Genomic DNA, 27,748 nt, shown 5'->3' with positions numbered 1-27,748 from the left:
AAACCAAATAATGAAGGGAATAACCAGCAACTAATAGCTTGATAAAGAGAACAGCTCTCTGGCACCCCTAATGCTGTGACTGTAGAAGGAGTGGCTATGATCTAATGCATTCCTGTAATAGCCTATCATGCTCACTCAGTTGGATGCAGTGTATTTGGATAGATGGACCATTGGCCAGTTGGACGTTTCTTACATTTCATTTCTCTGTGATGGAGAAAGCGAATGGCACTTTTTATTCTGTCTCAGCCTACAGATTACAAATTTTCTTTGATTTTGCAAAAATTGTACATATTTGTGTCTTCTTTATGAACCATTGTGAACAATTTGAATTTGTCACAGTGTAACGTGGAAGAAATAGTTCTTAAAAAACTTGAAACCAGTTATTCAAGGTTCCTCAAATAATCAGGTGATTGTTGTGTAGACTTTGAAGCTATTTCAGGGCCTGAGAGTCAAGATTTATAAATAAGAACTGATTCCTCCTTTGTTTTTCTGAGTCAGATTTTGTACAGGAAGAAACAATGAGCAGGCTTTTTAAGCAACCTAGTTTTTCTTACCTGAAGCAGTTAAGGAATCTTGTCCTGTTTTAAAACAGTTTACTCTCGATGTAAATGACTGCATGATTATTTGATTAATCAGTCAATCTGTAGTTGTTTTATTCTTGCTCATGCACTACAGAATATGCTATTTTACTTTTTTTTAATCTTTCTTTTTCAAAGGAGAGAAATGGCTCTACGGATGTTGGTTTTATCGGCCAAATGAAACGTTTCATCTCGCAACAAGAAAGTTCTTGGAGAAAGAAGTTTTTAAAAGTGATTATTACAATAAAGTTCCTGTTAGCAAAATTTTAGGCAAATGTGTGGTCATGTTTGTCAAGGTGAGAGACTCTTCAGACTAATTTGTTAAGCAGCTAATATGTTCTCTGCTATTTTCTTGAAGAGCTGTAGGCATTCTAATATAGAGACATTCTACTAATACTTAGATAAAATAGGACTTGCTCCTGTATACTGTTTGTATTCTTCATTTGCTGCATGAAGTAAGTAGTTCACCCATGTGATGGTGTTTTCTCCTGGTTGGTTTGTAGAATCATGTGCTTGTTCGATAAGTAGCTAATGGATTTTTCAAAGCATGTAGTATAAAAATTGCTGGTAATTTAAAGGTTCCCGTAAAAGCACGTGGATTGAGGTTTGGCAGAAAGGAAGGCTTGAATGGCTTGGTAAGAGAATGAAGTCTTCCATCTCTTTCTCAAGTTTGATTCCATGTTATCCTTGTGCTGAGGATTTTTGTGATGAGGAGGTAGGCCTGTTTGCAACAAGCTTATCTTAGCCAGTTTTTTTAAAGTAGTGTGTTTATATGATACAAAGCACTACAACTGCTGGCTACGTCACACTGTGTGTCACAGTCACGTATCAGTGAGCATGGAACCTACCTCCTGTCCTCAATTTGGTGATCATGTCCTCTTTCCAAGTCAAAGCTCAGAAGTCTTGTAAAGCTACTTTTAGGCTGAAGATCTTATACTTGTTAATGTACCAGTTTGGTAAACCCATGTCACATGACAACTTGTATTTAGCTGTTTCTCTAAGGGTGGGATTTCTTCTTGTTTGCTTTTAATTTTTAATGTAACTTGGATGTCAAACTGGAAGAAAAGAATTCAGCAGAAAGGCTTTATCAGTCTAAAACCTCTTCTGATAGAAACATACAAAAACCTCAGGAAGCGTGAGAGGGAGTGCAGTGTGTGTCTTTGCTGTGTGTGTTTGTGTTGCTGAAATAGTCCTTGTTTTTCCTTCAACCTGCAGGAGTATTTTAAATTGTGTCCTGAAAACTTCAGAGATGAGGATGTCTACGTCTGCGAATCACGGTACTCTGCAAAGACAAAATCTTTTAAAAAGATTAAACTGTGGACTATGCCTGTGAGCTCTGTAAGGTTCGTCCCACGAGATGTGCCCCTGCCTGTGGTCCGTGTTGCTTCTGTGTTTGCAAATACAGACAAAGTAGATGAGGAGAAACAGTCTGAATCATTGGAGGACAGTAAGATGGGAGAAAGTGTCCATCTCGAAAAGGTATGTAGGATAACAAGTGGAACATGAATTATGTTTGACAGATGAAGAATGACAAAATATGAGCCCTCCTGACTTGAGTTTCACAGCATCCAGATACAGTAAAATATAAATAAATGTTTCAGTTAGAAATTGTGTTATACCCATTTGTAAACAAATACAAACAAAATATATATTGGCAAGACATAAAATAAACTGTGTATGTATTTGCTAGATTCTGCAAATGCCTTCCTGTGCTGTTGAGCCTGGAGAAGAGAAGGCTGTGTGAAGACCTCGTAGCAGCCTTGCAGTATATAAAGGGGACCTATAAGGATGCTGGGAAGGGACTCTTCATTAAGGACTGTAGTGATAGGACAAGGGGTAACAGGTTAAAACTTAAACAGGGGAAGTTTACATTGGATACAAGGAGGAAGTTCTTTACTGTGAGAGTGGTGAGGGACTGGAATGGGTTGCCCAAGGAAGTTGTGAATGCTCCACCCCTGGCAGTGTTCAAGGCTGGGTTGGACAGAGCCTTGGGTGACATGGTTTAGTGTGAGGTGTCCTGCCCATGGCAGGGGGGTTGGAACTTGATGATCTTAAGGTCCTTTCCAACCCTAACTATTCTGTGAATTCTGTGATTCTATAATTCAATGTGAAGGGGTTTAGGTTTTTTCACACTTCAGAAAAGAAAATTACACTTTTACTGTAAAACTTGTCTTAAACCTAAAGAATTTGTAGAACTAACAGCCTAATCTTAGTTCATTGCAATGCTGAAATGCTTTATTTTGTAGTATTTCAATGAAATAGTAGCTATGCAAGTGTATGCAATATGTAATATTCTGTTCTTTGTGACCCATTTATGATTGATAACAGAGTGGTTTATTGTCAAAATGTTTTAAGAATATTTCTCTCCAACATACTGAGTAAAATGTTTTAGTTTATTGTCTTTATAGTCATAAAATAAATAAATTCAAATAAATGTATTAAATTCAGTTTAATTAAATTTATCTAAAATAAATCTAGAGCCATAAAAAGTCCAAACATACCATCATAAAATAAATCCACTTCACACTGAGTTCTTGAACAGAATCTCAGAACACAATACCCAGCATACTAATCATCAGCTTTAATCAGATACTTTATTATTATTATTATTATTATTGTATTATTGTACTTATTCATATTGTGACAAAAGGAGTTGTTTCTGCTGAGAGAGTAAAAACTTGTGGGGGCCTTTTCTTTCCACACACTGGGGAGATAGCCTGTGCTTTCATTGGCTTTCTGAAATCCTAGTCAAGTCAAGTGTGTCAAGTGAGGCACGGTGTGATTTTTGACTAAGAATTAAGAATTTTAATAGTGCAGATGTTACGAATTTGCAAGCAATACATAGAGTGTTCAGATTATTGTTTATGAGAGTTGAATCGTTAAATTTCTTTGTATGTTAGCTTGGCCATATGCTACTCAATACTTGCTTCTTAAACATTTTACTGTGCTTTAAAACAAACAGTCAAAATAAGCTGACATGGCTTGGCCAGTTAACCCTAAAGCAGTAGAACAGAAGAGGACCTGTAAATTACTGTTCTGGCAAAAATGCAGCTTTGTGAAATAGGAAAGCTTGCAACATACATAGGGGGTATCTTTCGCTTTGCTATTTCATTTTTAAGTTTCAAGGTCCCTCACTTTCACCTGCACAGCTCTGTGTAGTGCTTAGCTATTATTGGTAACCTGAAGATAGAGCAGTCTTTTATTTGCACCTGGTATCTTTTTATTTATGTGTTTGGTTTTCTTTCTTCCACAAGTTTCTCAATGCATATTCTTCTGCAGGACAAAGAAGATGTTCCAGTAGAAATGTCCAATGGAGAACCTGGTTGCCATTACTTTGAACAGCTTTGCTACAATGATATGTGGCTTAAGGTTGGGGACTGTGTCTTCATAAAATCACATGGGTTAGTGCGACCTCGAGTAGGAAGGTAGGTGCAACTTCTTTATTTGCAATTTGCATCTAAAAAACAACTTGAACAAAAGATGGGCTTGTTGCAGAAAGTATAACAGATGGGGAAAAAATATCTTCTGAATGAAGCTAGATGTTAAAAGCTCTTAATAGATTGAGATAGAAGTTTAGCTGCCTAATAAAATGGTGATACAGTTGTACAGTTGCATAAGCTGTTCTTCTCTACTTGTTTTTTGCTAACAGTCTTCCTGAACAGTGGAGTGCATCCAGCTGTCTCATTTCTGAAGGGATGGCCTTTCATTTATGTCAGTGGTTTGGTTTTCTTTCCAGAATTGAAAAGATGTGGGTGCGCGATGGAGCTGCATATTTCTTTGGTCCAATCTTTATACATCCTGAAGAAACTGAGCATGAACCAACTAAAATGTTCTACAAGAAGGAAGTGTTTTTGAGTAACTTGGAGGAGACCTGTCCAATGACTTGCATTTTGGGTAATTATTAACTACTTTAAATCCAATGGACACCCTCTTTCTTTTCCTATACAATCTAAAGTGATTTACAGCTATGTGTAGGCTTGAATCCAAGAACTCTGTTTTCATATTAAGTGGGGGAGGAGAGATTATTCAGTCCATTTCTACTATGCATTCCTATCTTTGAGATCTGTAATGAGAAGTTGCACTATAAGGAAGCCCTTTTTATAATAAGGGAGTTACATGTATGATACTAAAGTGAAGGTTGCCTGCTACTGGAGAACAGAAAACTCTTGTTATTCTCACTTACTAATGTAATTGTTCCAGTATATGTGTTACCTGGAAAGTTGGTCCCGAAGGAGGTTGAAAATCAGTTTGTTGCATGAGATGATGACTGAGTACTTTGTTTTGTAGTTATTATGCAGTGCTAATTATAGTTAAGTGACTACTGATCATGGGGTTTTGTTATTTTGCAAGTTTTCTTGTTCTTTAAACAAATCCAAAAGCTGCATTAAGTTTGTGTAGGTTTCTCATGAGTGGCATTATTTGATCAGGATATTGATTGGTGTATTTTCTATAGATGCAATACCAGGAATCTTCCAGGCTTATAACACTGGCAAAAACTTGAGTTTCCACACTTTCTGTAAAACATCTGCAGGTGTGCCTGCCTTCTTACCCAGCTCTTTCCTTTCTGCAGGAAAGTGTGTAGTTCTGTCGTTCAAAGACTTCCTCTCCTGCAGACCAACAGAAATCTCTGAAAACGATGTTTTCCTCTGTGAGAGCCGCTACAATGAAAGCGACAAGCAAATGAAGAAATTTAAAGGGCTGAAGAGGTTTTCACTCTCTGCAAAAGTTGTAGATGATGAAATATACTATTTTAGGTAAAAATGGAATGGGAATGAAGGGGGGTCACCTGAGCACTCTTCCGTATTGTGGTGGTCTAACTCTGGTTGGCAGCTAAGCCCCCACACAGCCACTTGCTTACCTCCCCTGCAGTGGGATGGGGGAGAGCATCATAAGGGCAAAAGGAGTCAAGGCTGTGTCAAGATAAATACAGTTCCATAAGTGAAGCAAAGCTGCACGCACAAACAAAGCAAAATAAGGAATTAATTCACTGCTTTCCATAAGTGGCAGATGTTTAGCTGTTTCCTGGAAAACAGGGACTCAGGATGCGTAATGGTTACTTGGAACGACAAACGCTGTAGCCCTAAATGTCCCCCTTTCTCCTGCTTTCCCCCAGCTTTAATTGCTGAGCTATGTCATATAGTATGGAATATTCCTTGAGTCAGTTTGGCTTAGCTGTCCTGGTTGTCTCCCCTCCCACCTTATTGCCCACCCCCAGCCTGCTTGCTAGCCGTGCAGAGTGGGGGGGGAAAAAAAAGGCCTTGACAATGTGCCAACACTGTTCAGCAGTAACAGCCACATCGATGTGTTATCAACACTGTTGGGGTCACATATCCAAAACACAGCACTATCAGGCTACTATGCAGATAACTAACACTATCCCAGCTAAACCCAGTATATATATAAAAGACACAGTTATAGGAGAAGATGAGTTGTGACTAATCACGCTTTGGAAAGGAATTCGAATAACAGCGGCATTTTCATGGTCTTAATACCAGTGGATGTCTTATTTTTCTTCTCCTGACTTTAGGGAAAGTAGTTACATTATCAGATTGGTAAATTCTCCTGGATGTCTTTAAAATACTTCAGTACTCATTATGGGTAACAAATAGCTTTTCAGTTGATGAACATTGATGTTAATGAAAATATTATGCTCTAACTCAAGTAAAATTTAAAATCCAAGGAAGATAAGGTGCTAACTGCCTCCTGTCAAAAAAATGGAGTATTTGCTGCTTTGAAATTCTAACTCAAAAAAATAAGTAAATCCTTCTAATGAGTGACTGAAATGAAACAGTGTCATGGACACTAAATGATTTCTCCTTAGTGTTGTGAAAGGAAGCACAGGCACAACCTAAGTCACTGTTGTTCCCATGTTGTTCAATGGGGAAGGAAAAAACTTTGGTTTTCTCTTCCAAAATATATGCTATCTCCTGTAAGGGATGAGTATATTCTCATCTGCCTTTTTTCTTCCTCCTCCACCTTTCAGAAAACCCATAGTTCCTCAGAAGGAGCCATCTCCTCTGCTGGAAAAGAAAATTCAGCAGCTAGAAGCAAAATTTGCTGAGTTAGAAGGAGGCGATGAGGACATGGAAGAGATGGGAGAAGAGGAAGGTGATATGACTGAAACACCTTCTATGCCTCAGCTTCAGGCCCCGTTAACTAGTGAATTGGATATAATGCCTTATACTCCTCCACAGGTAAGGGTCTTCCTTGAGAAGCCTTTAAATATTCCATGTAATTTTCCCAACCCAAATAAACAAAGAGGAACATTTTGTCATATACACATAAGTGATTTATATTGCAGTTTATGAGACTGTGGGATAAACTACACAGAACAGTTTTGGCATATCCAATATGATATCCAGGTGACAATATTTAAGCCCATTAAAATGTTTTTAAAGAAAATAATTTTTGTATGATATGTTACTGTTATTTCTCATGAGTAGGTTTCCTATGATACTTGCTCAGAAGTATCAAGTCCTTATATTGAAAATTAAGTTGGGATGTAAGGGTTTAATTGTAATTCTCAATTTACCTAACACCCATTTTTAAGCTCTTCCTTAACTTTTGAAAAAGTCTGGCATTTTGGGTGTTACAGTTTTGCTACTTTTTTAGAAAATGCCATGCATCATCCTCAAAGTCACTTTTTTAGAACCAAGTTACCATTCTTACTTGGAAATAAAAACTTTTAAAAACTTTGGAAGAACTGGATGTCCTAGAAATTTCAGTATTAATTTTCTGATAAATGTATAGAAAATAAAAGAGGAATTGTGTGTGGTTATATGCCACTTTAATGTGGCTTGAGTCATAGCTGCTTAACCGGGGGACTTTTGGTTCCCTTCCCTCTCCTGCTGTGTTTCTTACACAAGCCCTGGTATTTATGTAACTGAGTATTGGAGCAGGGAGAGGAACTTCTTTAACTACCAGTTAAACCTTACCAAAAAAAGCTTGTTTGCAACTGGATTAAACCCTTTATCTGTCTCATCATATTGACACATCCAAGTTAATGCCAGCATTAAAGAGGCAATGGGATTTACCTGCTGGGAAAAGGAAGGAGTTTCAGACCCTTTTGTAATCAGCAGTTACGGATTTCTGCTGCATTACATTGACTGTGAAATGACAACGTCATTGGTGAGTGAAGAACAGGTGTGACCCCCGGATAGAAGTAACTGTCTTTGGATGTCATGAAAAAGACTTCATGAAACTGAAAGCTTTAGCTGGGTTTGATAGTGGTTTTTTTGCCATGTGGGCAGACCACCAAATGCATTTTCCTGTGCAAGGTTGTTTCTCTCCTGTTGTTTTAATTTCATAGTGGTCAATATCATAACTAGCATGGAAACTAGCAGAGTATTACAAATAGAAAGCATGTTACCAGCATTAACCAACTAATGTACCACTTCAGGAAGGGGAAGGTAACTTTTTATAAATCAAATTATTATATTAAGCATATGGCAGCTGCTGAAAGCAGTTTAAATAAGGATCATTGGACAGTAAACGTGTCCATCTGCCTTCTGCAGCATTCCCTGTCTTTTGATCTCCTTTGCTTTGTGTCTTTCTACATAGATGTGTTTTGCCCACATTCCCTGAGAAGTTTTATTTAAATACTAATGTATAATATCTCATTAAAAAGGCAAGTTGATAGTTGCATAGGGGTTTTTTAATTGTTTGGAATGGGACAGTCTTGCAGAGCTTTTAGGATAACTGGTCAGGCTCAATAGATATATCCAACATATGTGCATATAGAATAGAATCATAGAATAGTTAGGGTTGGAAAAGACCTTAAGATCATCCAGTTCCAACCCCCCTGCCATGGGCAGGGACACCTCACACTAAACCATGTCACCCAAGGCTCTGTCCAACCTGGCCTTGAACACTGCCAGGGATGGAGCACTCACAACTTCCCTGGGCAACCCATTCCAGTGTCTCACCACCCTCACAGTACAGTTAGACAGATGTGAACTCTGAAGTCTAGAAATTGAAGTAAAAAATCCCCAAACCACAAACAAACCAACCCCAAAACCAAATAAGGAAAACGGAAAAGGATCAATAGCAGTACATGCTAAGAAGGGAATGATGATACACAAGAGCCCTGGCAGATTCCTCACACTGCTGATTTGGAAAGAAGAGGCATGCTGTGTCTGAGCTGGCATTCAGAGCATGGTTTAACTGTGGTGGAGAGATAATTAACATATAGCACAGAAATACATTTTCTTCTTTGGATAATGTGTTTTATTCATGTCCAAAGTGAAAAGTGTCTCTTTAAACAGAGCTCCTAGGTAAAAGGTATGTGTTTCCTTCATCTTCTTTTAAGTGAATGGAATTTTATTTAACAACTGTTAAACCCCAGAACTATTAAACTTTATTTTTTTTTTCTCCTGTTAACAAAGAAGCTCTTGTATACCTAAGCTTAGAAGAGTCAAGACAAGTGAATAAGTGGTATTGTGGGGCTTAACAAATAGATGGGTAATACTCTCCTGCTGCAGTTTGCTGTGAAGCAAGTCAAACCTAAAAAAGAAAAAGATATGCAACTTAATTTATTGCTTTAGCAATATGGATGAGAAAAGGCATAAAGGGGATCCTTGTCTATTTCTTCTCTTAACACATCTAGAACTGAATATGCAGTTGTCTGACTCAAATGGAGAAGATTTTGTTCACTTCAAAATGGTTGTATTGGAGATGTAAAAGAATGGGGAATACAAGAACTGAATTCGGAATTCTTGGTTTCTCAAGGTCCTGTTTGCCCTTCCAAACTGATGGGTCGGCTTTTACATTAGACCAAAACTATTGCAAGCGCTATAAAGGCAAAAGCAGCTGAAAGCCTTGCAGCTGTCTAAGTGCAGATGTATAAAAGACCAAATATATTACTGGATTTTCTCGTTTCTGAACTGAGAACTCTTCATCTGCCAATGTGGGCTTGCCCGAGAAGCCAGGATGAATTGTATGTACCCTGTGTGTCCTCCCAGAACCTGTGTGGAGTTTTCTTTGCTTCCTCCATCTTAGAGACAAACCTAGAAGACTTCCTCCCAGAAAGACAAGTATTGTCTTTAGGTTCATAATGAAAACATTAAGGGTAGATGGCCATTTGAAAATTAACACAGGGAAGTGTGGAATAATACACAAGTATGGCTCCGTTTATCCAGTGCCCAGCTTAAATTGATAAGCAAGACGTTTTAAGCATCTTGATATTGCTGAAGCTTTGTTTTTAGATAAGAGTGTTGAACTGTGGGGTCATAGTGGCAAGTAGGAGGAGTTAGTAACATGGCCAGAATTTCAGGATAGGAAGAAAAACGTTGCATATATTTTTCTTTCCTTTTTTCCCCACCAGGTATTTGGAAACAATTGCGCTTTTCAAGATGGGAGAAATTTGTAATGTTTGGGATATGAGAAGGGCCTTTTGAGGGTTTTGGTATGGTGAGACATTAGTGGACCTTAGTGATCAGAGTATGGGTGAATTATGGTCACCTGTGACAAATATAGGTGGAAGGAGCCTTCAAAAAGGGGCTTCCAGCTCTGGTATCTCAGTGGTTGTCAGAATAGGTGAAATTTTTTGATGGCTGGGAACATCAAGGAGCTCTCAACTGGAGCATCCACAGTGGGGAGAGCGAAGGAGCAGAATTTTTGTTAACCAGCAACATAAGAATGTGATGTGAACCTGTTGTGCGGGTAAACAGTGATCAGCAAAAGGGCTTTGGGTTTTTCAGGGAGAAATGACTACTTACGTGATGAGAGGGGAACACTAGAGAGAAAGGAAATCCTCGCAGGCAAAATAGAGAGTGTTTAGGGATGAGAAGAGTGGAAGATGGAGCCAGGAAGAGTGGAGGTTGCAAAGGCTGAGGAAGAAACAGGGCTGCGTTTTCCTAGTATGTGCAATGGCAAATAAAACGTTTTACTCAACTTGTGTTGGCAATGTTTCTGAACAGCGTAATGGGTGAAATCTGTGACATAACACAATTGCTTTTATTCTCTTCTGGCATTCCCAATAATCACTTATTTGCTACTCAGCCTTTCTTACTCCTCTCATTCAGTTTGGAATGATCTTAGCTAATAGTAAGCACTCTGTGTTGTCTTTCCAGGAATTTTTAAAATCTGCAGTCATAAATGTGTGGAAGGGGCTGAAAAGCATCAGAACATTCTCATTTTTCATGTTTCTTATTTTTCCCTGTGTACTTTTCATGTGTACATATGCTTTTGTCATGCATCAGTAGTTGCAGTCTCTTTTTAGGGGCTGTAAGGTAGGATGTTCCTTGTGCAAATATGTACAACTAGGAATATTTGAAAATACCGTTTCTTACAGCTTTGAGTTTTGTATGTCGAGAAGCTTCTCTTTTGTACACTTGTGGTCATAACTGCTTTTTCTCACAGTCCACTCCCAAGTCTGTTAAGGGCAGCACCAAGAAGGAGGGATCAAAAAGGAAGATCAACATGAGTGGGTACATCTTATTTAGCAGCGAGATGAGAGCTGTGATTAAAGCTCAGCACCCAGATTACTCCTTTGGAGAGCTCAGCAGGCTTGTAGGCACTGAATGGAGAAACTTGGAAGCAACAAAGAAAGCAGAATATGAAGGTAAATAAAAACTAAGATGCTAAACTCTTTTCTGCTTTTTTTTCTTTCTCAATGCGTTCATTGCTATTATTCAGATGACAGGTTTAGTAAAAGAAGATACTTATTTTTGTGTTCTGGACGTACCTTAAAGAGAAGTTCATATTGAGAGATGACTGAAGAGGAGCAAAGAGCATGTTTAAGTTATATAGTGCACAACTAGTAATTTAAATGTCTTTGCCACAAATAACCAAATGAACAGAGATCAAGAAAATGGTGACAAATTAGAAGTAAAGGAGTGAGAAGTCCCTAGACTGAAAGTCAGTTGGAAAAATGGTTTGTGAAAGTTTCCTTAAAGGAGGACTGGGGGGAATTTTGGACAAGAAGCTCTTCAGAGTTGTAGCATCAGGTAAGCAAGGCTTACAGTTGACTGGGAAAGAGTTCTTTGATTAACAATACTTAGAGTCCTAAAAAGCTTTAATAGAATAAAGTCAAGAATACAGAATCTGTTATGATACTGTAAATATGACCTCTATGGTTCAGCTTCAGATTGAGTCAACTGTTGTAACTGATTTTATTGAGATTTCATATCCTGAAGTAAGCCTAGGAATATTTCATAGGCATGAGACACTTTTCCCCCCCTCTTTCCCCCGTCTTTCCCCCCTTCTTTCCCCCCCTCTTTCCCCCTTCTGTTCCTCCCTTCTTCCTGATTCTGGTCATTGTGTTTCAACTTTATTTGATTGAAATAAAATACAGGTGATCCTTAACAGCAGGCCCTTACCTAAGACATATACATTGGCTTAACATCAATAATTATTACCCTGGTTAATAATGTCTTCCAATAATGTCTACTTAATAATGATTTCCAGTACAAAAGCCATTTTTTAAGCTACTGTTGCAATTTTATTGGCAGGAAATGCTGCTTTGGATAGGAAAGTTTCACCACCCTGGAAAGTTATTGCCCAATTAAGTTATAACTTTGCTTTTTAAAAACAAGATTCAGTAGGTTTTTTGTGTACTCATAACTTAAAGGCAGCTTTGATTTTCAAACTAGAAGTTTGCATGCTATCACTTTCCACTCTCAGCCACTTCAGTCCTTTCTGAATTTGCAGTAGTACCTCTTTGCACTTCTGGAGAGTAATACAGCACCACTCAACTCTGTGCAAGTTTTCTTTGCAATTGCTGTGAAGGGAAATGGTAATGCTCTTTTTTTTGTGAAAGTACTGTGGCCTTTTTTCCTGTTGTAGTTCTCTTTTACAGCCCTCTAGGTGCACGTGGTGTCTTTTTATTGATAGGTCCTTCCTTACAGCTTAATTCTTAAGCACTAGGATGTCTAGCATGTCATTGCTTCCTATCTTAGAGCAGCTTGACATCTTGCATTTCTGCAGGAAGCCACTGTTTGTCCACTGTGTTAATGACTGCCTATGTGCTTCCATTTTAATCCTCTTTCTCAATTAAAATTTTCCAAAGCTTTTGGGCTGCATTTTCTTTAGCTTGGTTTCTGCCCAGAACTAGACCTACTTTTGGTTTTTGAGGGGTTGGGATGGGGTTACAAACGCATGCAAACTGTGTTTGCTTACCAAGTGTGAAAGGAGAGAAACTCCTCTCCTTCCACTGTGACGAGTCAAAATTCACGTGTTCTCTAGCATGGACATGCACCAGGAAGCAGGGAACAGGCATAGTTTGACATCTCAGTGGAAAAAGTGCTTTTTCATGTTCTGGTAAAAAGTAGTTTGCATTTTAGATCCATTTTGATCCAGTGAAAATTTCATTTGGTGTATGTGCAGGGCAATTGTTGGTCTTCAGCAATAGTTGAGCGAAGAATAGGCTGTGTTGGAAATGCCTGGAAATGCATGGCTAAGTGCACTGTGGGAACTCCTCAAAATAAAGTAATTCATGGGATTGAGGTAAAGGCCTGTTTTAAGGAAAAGCTCTGTTCAAAGCTGAAGGTCTCTTTCCTGGCTCTTGAGATGCGTTGGAAATGTTGTTTGAATGATCTTAAGTCCTGGCCTAAACGATTTGGGTTTAGTATTGAGTGTTAGGATGAATGCTCAAGGCTTGACTTTTAGATACCTGCTGCAGTTCCCTTTGGCAGTGACATTTCATCTGCTAGTTCCATGGCAATCACAGCATGGATAGAGTCTAGGTAAAACTTGAGTACTGTCCTACGTCAGGTCCTTCTTCAAATCTCAGCACTCTGAAGTCTGATAAAGCTGAACACTAACAGTAATTTCTCATTCATCAGAGTGTCTCCAGAACTTTTGCTTTTGTCTGACCATTTTTTTTAGCTGGCCAGAAGTAGGTGAGAGTCAGAAGAGCTGCTTCATCTTTCCCCCAAATGCTTACTCTCCTTTGAAGAGGATTATCTAATTTTTCTACTTCAGTATCTACCCTTAAAATGTCTTGTGTGTTTTGTGCTCAATCACGTATAAGTTGCCTGTAGTCAGTTTAGGAGTTTCTGTGCGTTGTCATCTCTTCCTAAAATGACAGAGTGAAAAGAAGGAAGGAGTTGCCTTTGGAAATGAAACTGGTCTTTCAGTGTATGGAAGTTGTGCTAGAAGCTGCACAAACAGGTTCTACAGGAAACAAATGTGTGATAGACATTTTAAGTCATACACTAGAGATAATGAGTAACAATGGGAGGATGCAGAACTTAATCTCCTTGATGAACTACTTCTTAGCCTTTGTGTGACAGAGGACCTTGATTGCTGGTTTAGTGGCAGTTTTCATCTTTCACCAACTGCAAGAAAACTTCTAGCCCTTCATTCACTGTTATTAAGATTTGCCTATGTATGTTGCATTCATTATTCCTTGTTGTTCCTCATCGCGTCAGATACAACGTTCAGAGTGAACGAATCAGCAACTTCCATGCCCCAAAGCACCTTGAGTGGGCATTCCGTAGATCTCCTTTTTTGTTTGCTTGGGTTTTGGTGTTTTTTTTTTTTCTTTCTTCTTCCCATCACCCTTTGCCCTTCCCTTAATATCAAATTGTCCTCTGGTCAGATTCCCCTGCAGTAGATCTTTTGTTCTTGCAGTCACAGTGGGAAACTTGGTCGAGATAATGACCAGATTCATCGTACAAAGGACACACATGACCTCCAGTGAGCAGCACAATGTGAGTTAGACATCTTCAGAAAAACAAAAGAAATAATAGCTCAAAGGGGACCAGATGGGGAAACTGACAGAAAAAGGCAGAGAAAAGTATTTTTGGTTTATCAAACTGCTGCTTGTTGTGTTCCAAACACTAAGGACCTCTCGACACTAGAGAAGCTTCCCAAATGCTTCCCAACTTTGCCACCACTTTTCAGCTGCATCAGTAGTAAAATATATGGGGAACACAAGAATAAAGGGGCCACCAGCTGGCACTGCTGTCTGCTATTTGCATCTTACTTTAGGGCACATCTGGTAGACATGGTGCATAAAATCCCCTCAGCAGCTGGTAGTGGATCTATATGAGAGCTGCTGGCCTTGGCTGCAACTGGTTTAGCTGAGCCAGTGGTGTCAAAAGAGGAAACGTTTTGCCTTGTTTTCCAAGTGCGGCCCGAGCCTAGTGCTGGACTGCTGCTTCATGTTGGTAACACTGGTGTTATTATCAAATTTGTTCTTTGACTTTAAAATTTTTTATTTTATTATTTATTTATATGAATTTTTTTTTTTTAGAAAGAGATAAAATTTCATGGAATATTTTTTATGAAAGGTTCTCTAAAAGTCTTAGCTACAGCCACATGAAATCAAATCATATGCTGTATAAAACAAAAAGATTCATCTGTTCTACTTTATATTTGACTAAACTATGCCAGTGTTTGACTAGTCCTTTTTAATGAACAGATAATATTTTGAAATTCTGGGTTACAAAACAGAACTGAAAATCTAAAATACTTTTACAGAGCGGGCAGCTAAAGTTGCTGAGCAGCAGGAGAGAGAGCGAGCAGCACAGCAGCAGAATTCCTCCCCCCGGGCAGGCACTCCTGTCGGGGCTCTTATGGGGGTGGTGCCGCCACCAACACCAATGGGAATGCTCAATCAGCAGTTGACACCCGTTGCAGGTAAAACGTAGGAGCTATGACCATTTTTTCCTCATCCACTTTATCAACCCCCTTCATAACTCTGCACACTCTCTTGGGTCACTTTGTTCTTATGGAAGAAAAAGCTCAACCTCTTCAGTCTTTCTTCATAATGAATATACATAACGGCAGCGGTAGCCTGGTAGTCCCATGTTACTTGTTCCAGTAGTGAGTAGCCTGTTGAAAATATAGGGGAAAAGGGCCCTCCTTGTGCAGTAGTCCTGTTCTGTTTGTGGGCAGTCATGTTTATTCACTCCACTTTGCAGAGTTCATGTTTAGCCCATGTAACACGGCAGAAGGGGAGTGAGCTGAACGCTTTTCTAGTGCATGCAGCATCAGTGGAAGTGGTAAAGTAGGAGGCAAATTACTATTTTTGGTTTTACTGTCAGGAAGGTGAGAGGCAAACAGAATCCAAGCCTGATTTTAAATCCAAGCAAAGGCTTTACAGCATTGCTGATCAGACAGCAGTAAGCAGAGCAGACTAGGATCTAGAACCATTGCAGAAACAAATACAAAATGTCACCATTGCTGGTTTTATCAGCTGATTTTTCAGGTTTGAACTGAGCTTGGAGAACTCTTCCACGAGGTCCATGCTGCTGGGTGTTGTGCTCATTACTCATTGTTATCTGACTTAAGTTCACAGGGGGTATAGTTGGAGTAACTATTTCCAGGATCAGATCTGAAGGCAGTGTAGTCCACTGGAGATTTTTTTATGGGAATCAGCCATATATTGGTGAGAAAATGAATTGGCTGTGACCAGATAGGTTCAAACAAAACCTAATAGATTTTCTTTCCCCCATTTTTAATTAAAATAATTAATTACTTCAGTCAAGGTCAAAATAGTGCCCAAGCAGGTAAAATTGAGCATTTGGAGGGGGTTTTGAGTTTGGGGTTTTATTTTTAACTTTCCCTTAAGGCATTCCAATTATTCCATATATTCTTTTGTCATTTTTCTTTCCCATCTAACAGGCTGTGGCTGTATTTAGAGCTGACAGCCTGAAGCGTTGTTCATCATGGTCTCTAAATCCCCTTTCAGTAAACAGGCTGCATGGATGTTTAAACTGAAGGCACATTCCTTATTTGGTTCATGGTCTCCAGATGACAAAGCATTTGTTTACGCCGAGTTGCATTTTTCTTTTGTATTTTTTTCACTTTGTCCTTGATAGTTTTCCTCTGAACTGTTTGCAGTTGGTGTGTGGGTTTGTGTGTTTGCACATATCTGCATATATTAAGAAAAAGGGGAGAAAAAGGGTTCTCTAGTGCTGATCTTTTTTGTGAGTAACCTACTTCAATCTAGAATATGTCGAAATGTCATCCTCTTGTGGTTGTGTTCTCTTGGTTTGGTTCTTGGTCTTTTGGCATTGAGTCACTTTTCCTATTTTTGGAGGTAGGTGTTGATGGGCAATAATACTATAAACGCTTCCTTAAAGCTTTTCAAAAGATGTGCATTCTGCAGACTACAGATGCTAACTTACTTCCTGTGGCAGGCTCCTCAAAAGCAAACCTGTAATTAAGATCATCATCTTATGCAGGTGGTTAGACATTCGAGTCTCTTTACTTCAACATTGTGAAATACTTCCTTAAAGCAGGTGATCGAGTGGATCTTTTTAAACTCTATTTTTGTGTCTCATTTGAAAAACAATATATTTCATCTTTTGGTTTCCACAAGACTTACTTGAAAATATCTTACCTTGTTGAGACCTCTTTCACATCCTTCTCCATCATTGGATCGCTTTTCTTGAATTCAGAGAACTTCTCCATCACAAACGTTCATGGAACTTCGTTATGGCCCACAAGTCCAAGAGATCTGGATGCCTTCTGAGATGCTTTTTTCTTGATGTGCAGTGCTCTAGTTTCTTTTAAATTTAAGCATTAAAAAGTTTGTTTAATCTTACACTGTTATAGTAAAAAATGGGAGAACGTAAATCAGAGCTTTGGGAGCTGGACGTAGTTTGCTCATGTTTACTATTGTAAAATCAAAGTGGTAACTTATACTTGGGGTAGGAAGGTGGCTGCTCGTACAATCTTGTGATGAGCTACAAGAACAGATTTCTCATGGTGATTTGATGACAGTTTTATTAACGCAGCCAGCTGTTGATTATTTTATTTGGAAATGTAGAAATAAGCTTTCATGATTGATAAATACGGGTTTGTTTCATTGGGCTTTGTTTTGTTTTGTTTTGTTTGTTTTAAAGCTTCAGAAGTATATATAAATGCATTGAAGATGTGATTGCAGCTCGGGGTGCACTGAAAGTACCAGGCAGTAGCTACATCCCTTTTTGTTGGTTTTCTTCTTTTACTTTTTCCATTAGAAATACGAATTTCATGGTGTTAATAAAGAGACACAAATGAGTTTCCAGATGTTTGAAATAGGTACCTAAGGCCTTTGTAATAAGTGTCAGTCTAGGTGTCCTGTGGAGAATGAAGGTTTGAGGGAGATCAGTTCTTTATTTTCTTGTTGTTTGCTCCATGTGAAGCTTTGGAATTTCAGGGTTCTCACCTTTGTAATTCTTCCTGGGGAAGGGACAAATTAAGCTTGTATTTTGGAGCTGCTTGATATATTTCAGTCCTAAGCTTGTGACAGCTTTGTTTTCAGTCAGAGCTCATGTGAGGTTTTGGCCAGTCTTATTCCAGAAATCCCTGTTCTGAAAGTTTCTTTTATGCGTTACTCAAAATGCGGCAAAGACTTGGGCAGTTTCTTGGCACAGACTCTAGAAGCGCCAGCAGTTCTGCATTTCTAAACTTACCTCATCTCTGTAGACCTGCTTCTGTCCTCTGTCATCTTTTCATTGTCTTTCCAGCTCCTTTGCTTGGTTACCTGACAACACATCCATTTAAATCAAAAAGCCTAGAAAACAGGCATAGTACAAGCAAGTTATGGACAAGCAAGTTATGTTCCAGGACCTAATAAAAATAGTGCAGTTAGATTGTGTAGGTTCACCTCATGGATAGCAGCAAACCTGAGCTGAAACCAGAATAATGCAGAAAAATGAATTTATAGCAGCAGCACAATACCATCTTCCTCGTAGAGTTGATTTTCCTAGAAAGACACCTTGAAGAGATCGACAGTGAAGTTCTGTGAGGGACTGCAGGTGCTCCTTACAAGTCCTTGTACTTCAGTCTAGTGCTGTAATTGTAAGTTACTGCAGCCCAGCACATCCAGTGCTGTCCGGTTTCAAATCTGAGTTACTTTCTCAGTTCATACTGAAGATGGTTTAATTAAAATCACCTGTCACTGCCATTAGTTTTAAGTATGCGAATGCTGTAGGGCTTTTATGTGTTCATTTTGCATATGCACTGCAGAAAAACGTGTGGGATTTTATTTTTATTCTAGTTGGGTCTGGTCTCTGAGCTAGCCCACATAGCAGGGCTGTGCGTGAAGCTTGTGTAGTTAGTGTTGTGTTTGTACTCTGTATGCAGATGGCAGAGCTTTAAGCTGTATTAAAATTGCTTGCGTTAGTAACATTTAATTGTGGCTGAATGTATTCCTTGTGTTAACATACCTGAATATTCAGCATTTGTTGCCCCATGAGAAACATACAAATTCACTAAATACTAATTCATCCGAAGTATAGTGTTTCATATTTACAACTTTTTTTGTTAATTTTTAATTCTTGTTCATTTTTGCAAGATACTAATTGTAGTATCATCTTGCTGTACTAAAGGTGCTTTTTCTTTTTTTGTGGGTAGCGCATGTCTGACTGTGTAGATCATATTGCATGTTATTGATGCATGTTTGAAATTTGTTGTGTCCTTCAAGGCATGATAAGTGGCTATCCACCGGTGCTGCCACCTTTGCAGGGCCCAGTTGATGGCATTGTTAGCATGGGCAGCATGCAGCCACTTCACCCAGGGGTGCCCCCACCCCACCAACTTCCGCCAGGTATGCCAGGCATCCCAGGCATCCCACCACCCGGTAAGAATGTCATCCTCATTCACTCCTTATTTCATTTTCATGTACTTGGCTGTTTAACCAGTTGTTACAGATATTGTCTGCAGCTTATTTTGGTCACAGCTTTTGTTTCTGAACATTGCAGGTTTGTTTAGCTGCAGCGCACACCACGCACTGCTGAATGTATGAGGTATATATAAAATGGTGTCAGAACAGCATGTCCAGTAAACCAGCAGGGAAGGGTTACTGGAGAAACATAACGCTGCTCCAGCCAGAAAACCTGACAATAGTGCTTGAGTTTATCAGAGGCCTGAAAAGCTGAAACCAGCCTATTCATACCCTTGAACATTGAACAGCGTCCTTCCTCGCCTCCTGTTTTCATTGAAAGCGGGCTTATAAATTAAATTTATTGCTCTCATTCCTTACTGAACTCTTTTTCAATATGTTGATGTTTATTAGTAGTCAGACTGCACTTAAGTGAACCTGGTCATGTAAGACCCTTTGGCTTCTGGGGCACTGACATGTTATTATGAACCAGTGTTCAGATTAAACCTTGTTGATAGAATGGTAACTGCAAACTTTTGGGAATAGGGTAAACGCAGTACACTACTGTGGCCAAATTTTGAATTCGTTTTTGAGAGCATATCTATTACACGTTTGCTATTTTATTGCCACACTTTTGATGAAAAGTGAGGCTGAATGAAAAATAAACATTTTCTCCAGTGTTAATGCCATTAACATGTACCCGTTATGGGGAAAAGAATGTTCATTTGCCATCTGATCCTGTTTTCTTTCAGTTTTTACCTCTGATAACTCACGTACCTACTTAAAAGTTGTGCATCCCATATGTTCAAATTCTAACTGAATTTGTTCAGCAGTTAAACGAGCTGTGGGCAAAAGTGGTCTCGTTTGCCTACCCCAACCCCACTTACAACTGTGTTTGTCAGAAGCTCTGTTAAGACTTTTTTTATGTAAATTGTTTTAGGTTGGGTTGGGGGTTTTTTTTGGTGGTGTGCTTGGTTTTCAAATTACCCATCAGTACGAGATGTGCAGCTTCACTGGTGTGTAAAATTCACCATAGTTTCAGTAGAAAAAGAACTGTCTCCGACTCACCAAGGCAGTGACGCTTAGCATGCATCAGCCAATACAAATGTTTGGGAGGTGAATCCAGGACAATGCATTTCTTTGTAGAGTTTTTCTCACTGGAGAAGTGGGCTGTATGTATGTTGTTTAAAACTGAGAGGATATGGGTTAGGGAAAAAATAATGCCTGGGAATGGAGGACCACACATGAAGTGGTGCTAAATTGGGCAGGGTGGGCCAAGGGTGAAGCCATGCTCTGATGCTGGAAAGGTGAGGGTGCCCTCTACCAGACTCTTCACTTTGTACCGAAGAAATTCCGTGCCATATTCCACAACTCGTATTATCAATGTTTTTCTCAACTTGTGACTTGGCTGTTTAGACAGATGCATTTAAAATAAGGCCTGTGATCAAATGGAAAATGCATTCGAAATACGCTTTAGTGTACAAAATGCAGTGGCACGTATTTTGACCACTGATAGAGAAACCTGCATGCAAATTAAACCCTCAGAAGAGCACAGTTAGTTTGAAGCTTTTCCAGTGAATGAATATGAGAAGTGACATAAACAGAGAGAAAAGCAGGAGCACTCATAACTTTCCTTTTTTTCAGACCAAAGCATATCCTGTATGTATCATATCAGGAACTGCACGACTCTCATTTAGATTTGTACATTTTTGAATATAAGACTGACATGGGTGTTTTCTGCTGCACTGTGTGCAATAGGGGAAAGCCTCGATACGTTTGAGAAAAACTAGCAAGTTTTATGGTTTTAAGTTTATTTCAAATGTTCATCAGTCTCATATATAAGACTGTTTAAGCTTAACCTTCAAATTGTGTTTTGTATTACTGAGATCTAACAGAATTTATGCAGTGGCTTGGATTTCCTCCTGCTGTGAATGTTTTTTTATGAAACCACAGGGAAATGTTAAATGTTGCTAAAGCAAATAAGCATTTCCTTTCTCAAAGGATTCCAGGAAGATCCTGTCAAGCCAGAAGCCTATATTACAAATGAAAAGATTTAGTCAGGCAATCACTAAGTAATGTGAAAAGAACCTGAAAACCAAAAATTATTCACTTTGGATTTCTTAAATGAATTCAACAGGCCATATATTTGGTAGTTGTCATACTAGCTTTGTTTTCTTTTCTTTTTCATTCAGAAATTCCTAAAGTGTTTTAGGTTTTCTTCACTGGGGGAGAGGGGATGTTTGAATGTCATACATCTGCTTAAGATATATGTGAGCAATGATATCAAAGTATAAGTTGTTACTGTAGAAGACCAAAGAGGTATTTGTCACTGCTCTTAAATAAGACTAATTATTTTATATTTTGGAATATAGGTGTTATAGGCCAAAATGTGTCCCCCATGGTAGGCACTCCAGCACCTGGAGCAAGTCCTTTTGGACAGCCGGTGAGTCATTTTTGCATTATTTATGTGGCTCTAAGGTTTTGAATTTAGCATTTGAACAAAATCCCAGTCAAGACACACAGGGATGCGCATAGCCTTTCCCAGGGAGGATGTAAACAAAATATACACTGATGTATTTAGAACCAGTTAACGTCTTAACACTCAGAGTGTAAGTCTGTATTTGTTGATTGAATTATTAGACTAATTGGGTTCTGTCCAGTGTGATAACTTCTACAGTATAAGCAAGATAATGGTTTGGTTTTGTTTTCCTTCTACTCAACTAAGACAAGTCATTTAAACACACTGTTAAACTGCTCATGATTTAGGTTTTTGCATGCTTTGGTGATGCAGAGAGGGTGCTATCTGCTTTTTCAGCTGTTGATGAGTGGGTCAAAACTGTTTTGTTTACACAAACTGACAAAGCAAATGTTCATTGGCAGTTCAGAATTTGTGAGCTTGGGTAGCAGTGATGATCAAATGTTCCTTCTTAGTGAATAATACAGATGAAGTGTTCAGCACATTTCCAATTTTATTGACTAAATTTTTGCATCATTAAGAGAGACAGAATTTTAGTTAGAGGGTGTAAAGAAAACCAGAACTTGAGTGAGAAAGTAGTAAAATGTATATGTCATAATCCTGAGTTACTCCAGACCACAGGATATCTGTGCTAAGAGGTCTCAGTACTGCTACTTCATGACAGTGGTGGGAACTCCTCTGTGTGACTGATTTTATTTGGTTTTTGTATGCCTGCAGTTTTTGCCTGGCAGCAATTAGCATCTATCCTGCGGAAGTGTCCCAGTTGTCCAAAGGGTCAGTTTGAACTCAATGAAAGAGAATACATTTAGAAATAAACCCTGCACTTCACAGGCCGCAGAGTTTCTGGTCAAATTAGAGAAAGCATGAAATGCAAAGGAGGCAAAGGGAGCAATTAAAGTTAATAGGAGAGGGGGGTAAATGGTGATAATAATCAGAGTATGTTTACATAGGTTAGAAATATGAACAATGTGGTCTGTTAAATATGAATATGGTTTGTGTGCACTTCTTTCCTCTCTGTGCATGTCAGTGACCCCAGCAAATAGCCCTGGCTGAAGTGGGTGTCTTCTAGGAAAATTTTCTTACACCTTTGCTCATAACCTGTTTTAAAGCTCCATTGCATGAGGATGACCCAATGCACAGATGTGAAGTGCAGTTTCCCCAGATGTGATCTCTCCATTGCTTTGTCATTGCAGATAGGAATCCTTGGCCCGCCAGGACAGCAGGCCCCCCCTCCGTATCCCGGCCAGAGCCCAGCGAGTCAGCCTGTTATGCAGCAGCCCACAACTCCCATGTTTGTCTCCCCTCCACCAAAGACACAAAGGCTTCTTCACTCTGAAGCCTATCTGAAATACATTGAGGGGCTTAGTGCTGAATCAAATAGTATCAGCAAGTGGGACCAGACCCTTGCAGGTAAGGCTTTTGATAGAGAGTGGGATGTTTCCAGACAGAACACACTTCACAACCATTAATATTTTTTGCTTCTATTGAAAGTGCTAAATAAATCTGCTGCTTACTTAAAGCCCACACATTGTTAAAACCAAATCAACAGACTGGGAGTATATCAGCAGGCTAATTCCATTGACGTTGTATAAATCTAAGAATCGATTGTATGGGTTTAAATACTAGAGGTAAAAGTTACACTGTAGAATTATACTCACCTTTTTATAGAAAAATTGTGGTGAATATCAAAGCCAGTAGGTAATTGGGCCATTTCTTGACCTTCCAGCACGAAGACGAGATGTCCACTTATCGAAAGAACAAGAGAGCCGACTCCCTTCACACTGGTTGAAAAGTAAAGGGGCTCATACCACAATGGCTGATGCATTGTGGCGTCTGCGAGACTTGATGCTCCGAGACACCCTCAATATCCGTCAGGCATACAACATAGAAAATGTTTAGTTGCTTAATTGCTTCTTTCTTTGATACCGGCATATAAGGAGTTTTGTGGAACAATAGCTGTTTTAGTTACTGGGTGGGAAGAGGTAACCAATAATAATTTGTATTGCATTTTACTGTACATTGCAAGACCATTTTTATATAAGGACACTTTTAATAAGCATATTTCACTTTTTGTTATATTAAGTTGACTTTATCAAATACACGGATTTTTTGCATATGTTTCCTTTGTTTGAAAGGCGATTTCATAATTGGTTAAGTGTAGTCAAGGATTCATCTTTCTTATACTTTATTGCTGAGACTCTGATGCCATTGTTTTTATATAAAAGAAGAAAAAAGAAAACAAAGTATTTACAGATTGATACAGTGGAATGTGAAATTAGTCATAGTTTACATCTTAGAAGAATGTGTGTACATGTGCTTGTGTGTGCTAGCCACTTCCAGCAGAAATTGCTTGGATGTGAACAGGGAGGATCTCTTAGAAGAAGCTAAAGGTAAGATGTACATTAATGTTAGGGAAAAAATGACATTTCAGGTCAATACTGAGGCAGCTGAGTGGGTCACAGCAGTCATGGAAGTGCTATTGTGGACGGGACAAGGGTGTCTTGACCGCTAATGTTGTCCAATCCTGTCCAGTTACTGTGTAGCCAAGGCCATTGCAATCCTAAATCAGTAACAGAATACATGTGCTGGCATGCCTTTAGAAGGTGAAATGTTTCATCTGCCATGACCTGCTTTAGGAGTTCTGCGATGTCCCTCACACAGAGCATTGGGAAGGGGAAGATTCCTCCCTAAGCAATTCCATCTGTGTGTGGGAGAAGCTTGCACCAGTCCAGGTCTTGGAAGGTAAGTTAGAGGAGAAATGGAGTTGTTTTGTTAGTGAAATAATGTGATGTTTATAAATTCACACATATTCTGCTAATGATTGGGCATTGTAGAACATTTTTGTATGCTTTCTTTAAGTGTATTGATTCACCTTAATGAAAGTTTTGCAATGCAAATTTTGAGAGAAATTTGATGCTGAAGTTAACTTTAAAGTAAAATACTACTGTATAGTATGCGTAAATTCAGCATACTTGAGTACATTGGAGAAAGAGTACGTGCAGTGCAGTCTTCAGAGGGTTTGGGTTGGGTTTCTCTCTTTTTTTGAGTAAAGTAGGTGTAGACTCTTCTTGCCAAATTTCAAGGTTGTAGCTACCTTGCTAAAGACTTAATGTCCTCATAACTAACCAACCTTTTGGGCTGCAAAGTTACTTGTTTAAAGGTAAATCCTTTCATGTATTTAATTTTAGGAAACGAATTAATACTTTTGGATTGCATTAAGTAAGTGGGAAAGCTGTATTAATTTGAAAACAAATTGTTGGCAGGAATGTGGTCACTGCAACTCAGTCCAAAAGAACTGATTTACTGATACACTTCATCTTACTGCTAGAGGTGTTCATCATGTGGAAATGGGTTTTGAAGTCTATAGTACAGAACATTTTCATTTCAGTGTATTTGGCAGAAAGTTAAATATTTTTCTTCAAATACTGGATATCCTGGGGTTTGTTCTGCTGATATAATTAATACTGATGAGGGAAATGACGTGCAAGTGTAAACTGTTACTTAATTTTACTGGATAATTCCTCTTCTATGGCAATCCTCCAGTTATTGCACAAAAAGCCCCATGTAAGTACAAATAGGCACTTAAGGACAGTTTAGGTCAGATGTGCAATGGATGTGAAGAAAATGGAGCTAAGCAACATACTACAATTACAATTTTGGACTCTACAAGTAAGACACCTGTGGTACAGAAATTCTTTACTGGCCTTTGTAAATTATTAATTTTATTAAATAAAGTAGAATCTGAATAGTCTTAGACCACCCCCATATATATATATAGTATCATCTTAAATGTGTTTCAATTATGATAGACTTTGTAATTTTTTTAGCCACAAAGATGGGACATTGAAGCAAATCAGGCAGCAAATCCTAGTTTTTGAGGTTTTGAAATTGTCATGGATTGTACTAATAGACCACCAGATTCTCCTACTTCTCAGCATTAACGAAAATCACACCAAAGAACCTGGGATGGATTTTAGTTAAGTTATTGTTTTATTTATTTTCTTTTGAGGACTGGATGGGACTCCCTTTGGAGCCTGTATAACTCAGATGTTTAATTTATCTGAAGGTCAGTGATGAGCAGACTTGTGGCACTGGCTCTCTCCTGCCTGGGCAGCTGAAGCCCTATGTTCACTGCTCTTTTCGGTCCAGGAGCGAGAGATTGGAAGTGCAAACAGAACTTGGGTCCTCCCGCAAGGCAGTGCAGAGCGCTACCACTATGCCACTGGGCTGGCCCTAATCAGTTATTTTAAGTTTTGTTTATTTATTTCAAAATCATGTCTCTGCAGATTGGAGGCATTTCAGTCAATTGCATTAAATTTTAAGCTATAACGGCTGCAGTCTAGAATTCAAAACCAGCAAAAGAAACTTTTCTGACTCTGGTTTAAAAAAAGAAAAAGAAAAAAAAAGACATCTGTCTCTTTCTCTCTTCATGGGTGTTTGAAGCCCTCATTTGTTTTCCACTGCCCTTCATTGTACTGGCATAAACAAGATTTTCATATTAAGATAAAAGTATGTATGGGAAATGGTTGGCTTCTGTGAGAGTGGATAATAGATCAATCTAGGACCGGTATTTTCATAATCCAGTTGGAAATGAGTAATAATTATTTGTTCTCTTCCTCAGCCCTTCCCTTCCATGAGAAAATTTACTGTTTGTGTAAAAATTCGAAACGTTGATGTTGGTGGCTTTTTTTTCTTCAGAGTATGTTTTTGGACCTGGTTAATCCATGCTTGGCTTTTCATTAGATCTTGTACTCCTGAAGGTTAAGCTGCTAACCAGGTTTATAACATGTATGTACTATCACTTTGTTTACCTGAGTCTTTTTCATTCGAATAAAAATAGTTTGCAAAGTGTTTTGGATTAACTAGGTTTGAGTGTCCCATCAAGACTTGTGTTAGGATTTGATTTCAGGTAATTCTGGCTGTTGCTGATCCAGATTTTATCAAAGTCCTTGGTACGTGCTTGTGTGTGGGTAAAGAATCCTTTTTATATTGTCCTGTGTATTGCAAGATATGCCTGGCAGGGGATAGAACAGCGATGCTGAAAGATATGGTTGAAAATCGAGACGTAAGGAGCATGAACAGTAAACCTTGAGAAATATGTGACGCATTGGGAACAAGCTAAGTGGAGATGATATGATTCAGTCTGTGCCAGGTGCGTCCATATTAATTGTTTTGAAAATAAACAATAAGCCTTAATTTCATACTGGAAGTTAACCTGGCTTGGGACTGTCTTTTGTGTAGCTGTGTAATAAACTGGAATGGTTAATACGGAAAAAGCATCTTTTGCACAATAAAATTAGAAACCAGGATAGAAATTTCCTTTAATAGCAAAAACTTCAAGAAAACTTCTCAAGTGTCAAGGTGACTCTGACATAAAATTTACAAAAAGTTATTTAAACAACCAGAACAGATAGCATTATATTTAATTAACATACATTTATGTCTTTGACCTGGGGGATAAATGCTGCCTCTCATGCAGGCTGCCAGCTTTACAGTACCTCCACCTTTCTACAACTGGATGTTGCAGTTGCAGAGAGGAGATTAATTCTAATTATCTTCCACATCTTGTTTGCTCTGTCTGGGACAACGAGGATCATCCATAGGTGTGCGTAGCCCTGTCTTGGCTGCAAATGCACTAAATTGGAGCAGTGTTTTGAAACGCCTGGGCACTCTGAATATCAAATAAGAAATGGGATCTGATTCGTTGATATATGTGAAATTTTCTGATTAATAAAGCTCATACTCGTTTTGCTTACTGCATTTTCCAGCAAGTCTAATTTGACCATCATACAAAGGAACAAAACAATGGCTGATGCAGTGCAGTAGGATCTGGATCCTGGATAAAGATATTCCCAGTCTGTCAGGCTTCGGAGACACAGTGGTCTCCTACGACTGGTCCTTCCTGTGCCAAGGGGGGCATCAGAAATCCAGCACAGAAGTCGCCATGCAGATTATTATCTGTTAAAGGAGACAGCAAGAGATGGAGAATGCACTAAATTATGCAGCAACACAAGTAACCCATGTGGCTCAGCTCAGCTTAAGCGAAGCACAATGAAAGACTTGGACAAAAACGGTGAAGGGTGGCCAGTCCTTCATGAAGTCTGTGCAACTCTCTCCCCAGGGAGTGTCCAAATTCAGTTTCTGTTGAATAATTTT

The 27,748-nt window shown here is 38.8% G+C and overlaps 1 protein-coding gene across 11 annotated transcripts in view; it reads left to right on the top strand.

Annotated features, from left to right (window-relative positions):
* The window catches only part of PBRM1 (polybromo 1), a 69,085-nt gene extending 41,545 nt beyond the window's left edge, over window positions 1–27,540 (top strand). For 7 of the 11 annotated variants that reach the window (XM_080625272.1, XM_080625276.1, XM_080625274.1 and 4 more), the window contains 11 exons: window positions 717–874; window positions 1,794–2,057; window positions 3,858–4,003; window positions 4,315–4,472; window positions 5,149–5,332; window positions 6,562–6,772; window positions 10,938–11,139; window positions 18,940–19,095; window positions 21,489–21,559; window positions 22,786–23,002; window positions 23,319–27,253. In XM_080625272.1, the coding sequence (XP_080481398.1) occupies window positions 717–874; window positions 1,794–2,057; window positions 3,858–4,003; window positions 4,315–4,472; window positions 5,149–5,332; window positions 6,562–6,772; window positions 10,938–11,139; window positions 18,940–19,095; window positions 21,489–21,559; window positions 22,786–23,002; window positions 23,319–23,491 (1,940 nt within the window). In that variant the 3' untranslated portion in view covers window positions 23,492–27,253. Of the gene's footprint in view, window positions 1–716; window positions 875–1,793; window positions 2,058–3,857; window positions 4,004–4,314; window positions 4,473–5,148; window positions 5,333–6,561; window positions 6,773–10,937; window positions 11,140–15,002; window positions 15,162–18,939; window positions 19,096–21,488; window positions 21,560–22,785; window positions 23,003–23,318; window positions 27,254–27,360 lie in introns of those variants that run through there. The other 4 variants (XM_080625270.1, XM_080625275.1, XR_013957619.1 and 1 more) reach the window with 3 other exon arrangements.
* The last annotated feature ends 208 nt before the right edge of the window (window positions 27,541–27,748 follow it).

This window comes from Psittacula echo (assembly GCF_963264785.1).
Source record: "Psittacula echo genome assembly, chromosome: 9".
NCBI lineage: Eukaryota > Metazoa > Chordata > Aves > Psittaciformes > Psittacidae > Psittacula > Psittacula echo.
Note: the sequence above shows the minus strand (reverse complement) of the source record. Positions and strands in the feature narration are given on the sequence as shown.